We start from the raw sequence: 7,500 nt of genomic DNA on the forward strand, positions 1-7,500 counted from the left end.
AATTTGATCCAACTAGGTAAGTTGTAAGTTTACTTTAACTTTTGACACCTCTGTGGAAAAGTATCAAACTAACAGGTTTTAGTGATGCACGTCAGTTAGGGTATGGAACTGTATAGTTATGGGCTGATATTTGCAGGAATGCTCAAATTAAATCAAGATTGAATCACCATTGAACACAACATCAGTTATGAGAAAGCTTAGTACTTATTACAGACTAGATTATTAACAGGTCAATGTGATTAAGATATCGTTTTAGCTTGACAGCCCTCCCTTTGTGTGTCATGGGAAAGGGAATGTGTGAGAGACAGAGACACAGTTGGATAGCATGTGTGTGAGGGAAATATGTGATGTCTTGGCTATATCCCTCAATAGCTCTCTCTCTCTCTCTCTCTCTCTCTCTCTCTCTCTCTCTCTCTCTCTCTCTCTCTCTCTCTCTCTCTCTCTCTCTCTCTCTCTGACTCGCTGACTCTTTGTGTACCGTATGTGTGAGCGTGTGCATACAGGCCTGTGCGTCTGTCTAGTATTCTGTTGTGACTTGAATGCTTTTCCCTGTAACTACACTCCCACAGCGGATGATTGCATCTCAATGACTCACCTGGGATAAGCGCAAGGTTAAATCAGTTCACTGAAGTTGAGGAGCACAGAGAGAGAGGACCCTTAAGAGAGAGAGAGGACCCGTAAGAGATAGGACCCTGAGGAGACCACTACACCAAGATAGGAGCCTAAGGACACTTCATGGGTCTCCATGTCTCAGTGCACACAGTGCATGGGGCAATGAGTCTGTGTCTGTAAGAGAGTGAGAGATAGGAGTCTTAAGAGATCACTACACTAAGATAGGATCCTTTGGAGGACACTGAATGGTGTCTCGATGTCTCTGTGCACACAGTGTATGGGATGAGATGAGTCTGCATCCGGAAGAGTGAGAAAGCGTGAAAGCCCACCTGGGAAACTTCAACTCCCATTGGCATTGTGACACAGCACACAAGTACGCACTGCACATAATGAAATCGCATTGATGCCTCACCCGTGCAAGCGGACAGCCCAAAATGGCGGCCCCAAGGGAGCAGTATTGCAGCAAGACGGTACCATGCTTAGGGTACTTCAGTCATGGAGGAAGATGGGAGATGAGAGATGAGAGATGGGAGCATTGATTAATTACTCCCCCCCCCACCCACCTGGCAGGTCGGGAGTTAAACCAGTAACCTTTAGGCTAGAAGTCTGATGCCCTAACCACTTACCCATGACTGGCCTGAGAGAGACAGAGGCCTTAAGAGATCGCTACACTAAGATAAGATGTGTGAGTGTATCAGTATATAGGGGGATGTGTCTGGTCTAGTCAGTTGACAGGCCCGGCGACAGGGGACGACGACAAAGGGGTATGTTGTCCTCGGCCCAGGGAGATAGGGGGCCTAGAATTGGGTCCCCATTACATTGGATGTATTGGGTTGGGGGCCCTTTCAGATGTACTTGTCCTGGGCCCAGCAAAAGCTGTCAGCGGCCCTGTTGGTAGATAGAGATGCTACATCCTCCAACAGGCTATTGAGTACGGCAGCTGCCTCAGTGATCCCAGACACTGTTTAGACTGGAGATGCATACTGGAGATTTGCGTGCGTGTGCGTGTGTGTGTGTGTGTGTGTGTGTGTGTGTGTGTGTGTGTGTGTGTGTGTGTGTGTGTGTGTGTGTGTGTGTGTGCGTGACTCTGTGTGTGTGTGTGTGTGTGTGTGTGTGTGTGTGTGTGTGTGTGTGTGTGTGTGTGTGTGTGTGTGTGTGTGTGTGTGTGTGTGTGTGTGTGTGTGTGTGTGTGTGTGTGTGACTCTCTCTCTCTCTGTGTGTGACTGTGTGTGTGTGTGTGACTGTGTGTGTGTGTGTGTGTGTGTGTGTGTGTGACTGTGTGTGTGTGTGTGTGACTGTGTGTGTGTGTGTGTGTGTGTGTGACTGTGTGTGTGTGTGTGAGAGAGAGAGGCAGGGAGAGAGAGAGAGAGACAGAGAATGCTTGTCTCTGTCTCTGTGCCTTCTCACTATAGTACAGTATTTTCTTGTGGCATCTAGTCAAGTACTATCTGTTCAGATGGCGGTATAGTAGCATTCAGTATGCATCAGTGTATCATGTTGGATAATGTGTGAGAGTGTATTGTGTGTAGATGGCGAATGTCAATGTGTGTTTTCTTATTTGGGGTGTGTATTGATCTGTATGTCAATGTGTGACTCTGTGTGTGTGTGTGTGTGTGTGTGTGTGTGTGTGTGTGTGTGTGTGTGTCTGTGTCTGTGTCTGTGTCTGTGTCTGTGTCTGTGTCTGTGTGTCTGTGTGTGTGTGCTCGCGTGCATGAGTGAGTGTGTGTTTTGTGTGTAAGTGTAAGGTTGTGTTGTCATTCGGTCGTGACATTCCCCATGCTCACTGCCAGTCAACACTAGATCGCATGAGATGGTGGTTTGAGTGTGTGTGTGTGTGTGTGTGTGTGTGTGTGTGTGTGTGTGTGTGTGTGTGTGTGTGTGTGTGTGTGTGTGTGTGTGTGTGTGTGTGTGTGTGTGTGTGTGTGTGTGTGTAGTGGAGTGCATTGGTGTGAGGTATCACCCTCTTGTCACATTTCCTAGGCTGCATGCTGCCTGGAGTGTTGCTTGGAGTGGAAATCGTGTGTGTGTGTGTGTGTGTGTGTGTGTGTGTGTGTGTGTGTGTGTGTGTGTGTGTGTGTGTGTGTGTGTGTGTGTGTGTGTGTGTGTGTGTGTGTGTGTGTGTGTGTGTGTGTGTTTGTGTGTGTGTGTTTGGATGTCTAAGTGTGCACATGTGTGTGTTCATGTGGTGTGTGTGCGTATGTATATCTGTCTGTGTTTTTCTGTGTGTGTGCGTCCGTGTGGGTGTGTGTGTGTGCGCGCACAAACATGTGCTTTTGTGAGTTTTTATGACGTAGGAGTCTATAGTGATGTGCTGTATTGGTATTTGCCATGTAGATGTGTTTGAGGTGGAATTGCAAAGTGCTGCCAAGACTTGACAGCTGCTGTCTGAGTGTACCTGTATGTTACCAGGGCCCTGTATATAGAGTGTGTGTTTGTGTGTGTGTGTGTGTGTGTGTGTGTGTGTGTGTGTGTGTGTGTGTGTGTGTGTGTGTGTGTGTGTGTGTGTGTGTGTGTGTGTGTGTGTGTGTGTGTGCGTGCGTGTGTGTGTGTGTCTGTGAGTACCTTGATCTGAATGCTGAATTCTGTGATTGTGTGTCTGTCTGATGGTGCCTCTGTGTGAGAGATGACATGAATGTGGATTTGGCGCTGGTTAGTTGGGCTACAATGACTCATTTTGTGTGTGTGTGTGCGTGTGTGTGTGCGTGCATCTGTCTGTCTGTCTGTCTGTCTGTCTGTCTGTCTGTCTGGATAGAGGCGTCTGTGTTTGTGGATGTGTTTGCTGCATGTGCGTGTGCTTGTGACAGTATGACATGTGTATTTTATGGTAGGTTAGGAGTTTGGATAGGCATACAGTTAGTACCATTAACAAGCTTGTGTGTGTTTGCTCCAGGATTCACATTACTCAGCATACACAGATCAGTATGTTTAGTTTTAACTGCACATTTGAGTCTGGTCAAACACAATTTCAATATTCTGTGCTAATGCCTGTTACATAGATTTGAGACAACAAAGTACAATTTGACTTTGACTTTGATTTTGATTTTGACTTTCATTTTGACTTTATTCTCCCTTTTCCTCCGTTTCCTTCCTTCCGTTCCAGATGAGAATGGCCTCCATGCCCCTATGGACTCATGTACGTCGTGGGGCGATGCCTCACCTGAGCCCACCTCCCCCCAGCCCCGTCACTCTGCCTCCTGGGTCCAGTTTGAGGAGAAGCCCTCCTCACCTCCGCCCTCGTTGCAGGTAAAAGGTATGGCCCAGGACAGGTGTGACATAACACAGTATATCTTCATGAGAGAGGAAATAGTACATGCACTGTATTCCATGTGTCTCATTCTCTTAATTTTATCATAAGTCTCCCGCTGTATAGTCTGTTTGTGTAGATTTTGTGTGGATTAATTTATTGCTGAATTGCTACGACAGTACAGAGAAGCCTTAGTGAACAGATTGGCACTTGGTCATTACCATTTTGGGGACAATACGTTTATAACACAGACTCTGCACAAAGGGGGCTAACTAGATATTGCAGCAAAGACAGTGTGACTTTAGTTTATAGATTGTAATCAGGTGGGTTTCAGCAAATATAAGGTAACAGTTTACAGTTCAGGTCAAACAGACGTGACATTAAGCAGCAAGGGCCTGCAGTGAAAGTGTACGGGAAAGAAAGATGAACATGAAAGATGAGATGAACATTACAGTGCAATACACTTTAGCGCAGATGGTACTCACTGATTGCTGCAGAGGGCTAAAGTATATCATAACAACATTTACTATGACAATGCAGAGAGTCTAAAGTAATGAGTAAGGCTTGGTCGTATCATTTTGGTTACAACACAGCGTATAAAACAGCCTCCACATGAAAGGGTTAAACCACCAGACATGCGTCATCCTGCTCCACCCTTCACTGGGACGCTACATGATGACATTTGGGATGCTAGTGCGCTAGACTGTATGAATTTCCCGTCCTGCCCATCAGTGTTTCTCGCCCAATTGGGCTGCTTATGATGGCCGTCTGTGGGTAAAAATGGCACTTGGGCGGATTTTTCTGCCGATTTATGGCCATAGAAATCAATAAAATTGAGTTCAAATTGGGCAGCATTTTGTGCTTCCAGGCGGGTTTTGAGCACGTTTTGGCTCTCATCTGGCAACCTTACTGCCCATGATGAAGAGCCCGGGGAGGAAAGGGAAATGCAGCGCTTTGCTCTTGCTTGTGTTCATGATGAAGATTGTGCGCAGTGGATTTCAGCTGAAGACATCCAGGCGTGCCTCATCCGACTCCACCCGTTCTCATATTGACTTCACTTGACCACTATCTGATGGGATGGCGTGCAAGCAGGCCTCGGACGCTTTTATTCAAAGCGACTTACAGTTAATACAAGGTATTGGTTACGGTCCCCTTGAGCAATGTGGGGTTCAACGCTTTTGCTCAAAGGCACTTCAGTCATGGAGGGTATAGAATTCAAACCTTCCGATTCTAAGACCATCTTAGTAACCACTAGGCCACGGCTGCTCCATGCAGGGCCGCTGACAGCTGTGGCCTGTTCCGAGACAAAATCATCTGAAAGGGCCCCCCTCTCAACACATACGATGCAATGAGGTCCTAATTCTAGGCCCCCTTTTTCCCTGGGCCCAGGACAACTTACCCCCCCTGTCAGCTTCTCTGGCTCCATGCATGTGAAGAGCGTGTGTGCAGTGGATTGCAGCTGAAAACATCAGAGATACTTTGCTCCACCCCTCATCATATTGACTTCACTTGGCCCCTATCTGATGTGATGGCGTGCAGGCAGCGAGCGTGTGCTAGCGTGTGGCCGCTAGTCTGCCTGGACTTAGTGTCCTGCCCATGAGGCCAGAGCACAGAGCAGAGTGTCCAGAGAGGGATGACATAACCTCTGGTCCTCTGCGTGCCATTGTAGCGCTGTCATTGACCCTTGCCTTTGTTGGAGAAACGCATACACAGACACAGACACAGACACACACACACACACACACACACACACACACACACACACACACACACACACACACACACACACACACACACACACACACACACACACACACACACACACACACACACACACACACACACACACACACACACACACACACACACACACACACACACACACACATACTCTCTCTCTCTCTCTCTCACACACACACACACACACACACACACACACACACACACACACACACACACACACACACACACACACACACACACACACACACACACACACACACACACACACACACGTACACACAGACACAGACAGACACAAACAGTGTGCACGGATACACGCATTAAGACACACACATACACATACACACCCATAACAGAACAGCACTCTGTAGTCCATGGGAGCAATTAGTGGGTCCCGTAATGCTTGTATAATTATGCCTCTGCCAGCTGTAAATCAGTGATTTGGCCCATCAGCGCAGGATCCAGCGGCGCACTCGTTTCCTCAGTCTCATCCCTCGTTCTTTTCTCTTCTTTCCATCCCTCTCTTGGCCCATCAGTGCAGGATCCAGCCGTGCACTCGCTTCCTCAGTCTCATCTCTCACTCTTTTCTCTTCCTCCTTTTCTCCTCTCTTGGCCCATGAGTGGGGAACCAGCAGCGCACACATTTTTTCTCAGTTTCATCCTTATTCATCTCTTTCTCTTTTTCGACCCCCCCCCCATCCTCTTTATCATTCCCATTCCTCCTCTTAATCCCAGTCTTCTACTGTATGTTGCAGGGCTTGACATTAACTTTTTCGCTTGCCGGCCACTGTGGCTAGTGGTTTTCCTGAGTCAATAGCCATCCAGCTATTCTACTAGCCACATTTTTTTTAAATCATGATGCTGTACATCTAACCTCAGAAGATGAGGTGCTTAAAGCAAGAAGATGAGTGCATGGGTTTCAACATGGAAATAAAACAAGCAAATAGAAACTGAGTAACTGAGCTTTTTCTTGAACTTAAATACAAACAATTGATACACAAGGGGCAAAGTGCAGAACATATCATAGAATGAGCTACCTGCCAAATTGGCTAGTGACACTGAAATTGTTACCAGCCACAGCCAAGTTTTACCAGCATTTGGCCGGTTGGCAGGTGCCAGTGTCAAGCCCTGGTATGTTGGCCCATGAGTTAGGCACCAGGAGGGTCACTTCATCAGTCCCTCTTTATTCCTGTCTTTGTCTTTTCTCCCTGCCTCCTTCCATCTTCCTTTGTTTTCTCTCTCTCTCTCTTTTCTCTTCCCCCCCTTCTCTCTCTCTTCCATATTCTTCCTACCTCTCTCTTTCTCCTCCAGGCAGAAGCAGAGGAGGTGTGTGTCTGTGTCTGTGTATTGGTGACACCTGCTCTTGTGTTTGACAACATTGTGTGTGTGTGTGTGTGTGTGTGTGTGTGTGTGTGTGTGTGTGTGTGTGTGTGTGTGCGTGCGTGCGTGTGTGTGTGTGTGTGTGTGTGTGTGTGTGTGTGTGTGTGTGTGTGTGACGAGTCCCTGTGGTTTATACAGTAATTGTCATGTTGAATGAGTGTATTGTACAACATTGCATTGTGTTCAGCAGCAGGTGCTCTTGTAGACAAGGCCTCTAACGAGAGAAGTGACTTGGCCGTGTGTGTGTGTGTGTGTGTGTGTGTGTGTGTGTGCGTACGTGCGTGCGTGCGTGCGTGTGTGTGTGTTCGTGTGTGTGATACCTCTTGTGTGTTGGCCAACATTGACTGCGTGTGATGGGTCTCCTTGGTGTCTAATTGATCTGTGTGGTGCAACATTACATTGTCCTCATTAGCAGGTGCTCACGTATCCATGGCGACTAACGAGGGAGGAGAGACTCTTTTGATGCAGCACTAGTGTAAGTGTTCTAACAGACAGCTTGCTGTAGCTTGAGTAGTGAAGTG

At 47.4% G+C, this 7,500-nt stretch overlaps 1 protein-coding gene across 2 annotated transcripts in view; it reads left to right on the forward strand.

The window, feature by feature from the left end:
- The window catches only part of ston2 (stonin 2), a 56,576-nt gene that overhangs the window by 788 nt on the left and 48,288 nt on the right, over positions 1-7,500 (forward strand). Inside the window, exon 2 of one of the 2 annotated variants that reach the window (XM_063183861.1) lies at positions 3,713-3,862. In XM_063183861.1, coding sequence (XP_063039931.1) covers positions 3,713-3,862 — 150 coding nt within the window. Of the gene's footprint in view, positions 1-3,712; positions 3,863-7,500 lie in introns of those variants that run through there. The other variant, XM_063183862.1, reaches the window with a different exon arrangement.

Source organism: Engraulis encrasicolus, chromosome 19, assembly GCF_034702125.1.
Source record: "Engraulis encrasicolus isolate BLACKSEA-1 chromosome 19, IST_EnEncr_1.0, whole genome shotgun sequence".
Taxonomy (NCBI): Eukaryota; Metazoa; Chordata; class Actinopteri; order Clupeiformes; family Engraulidae; genus Engraulis; species Engraulis encrasicolus.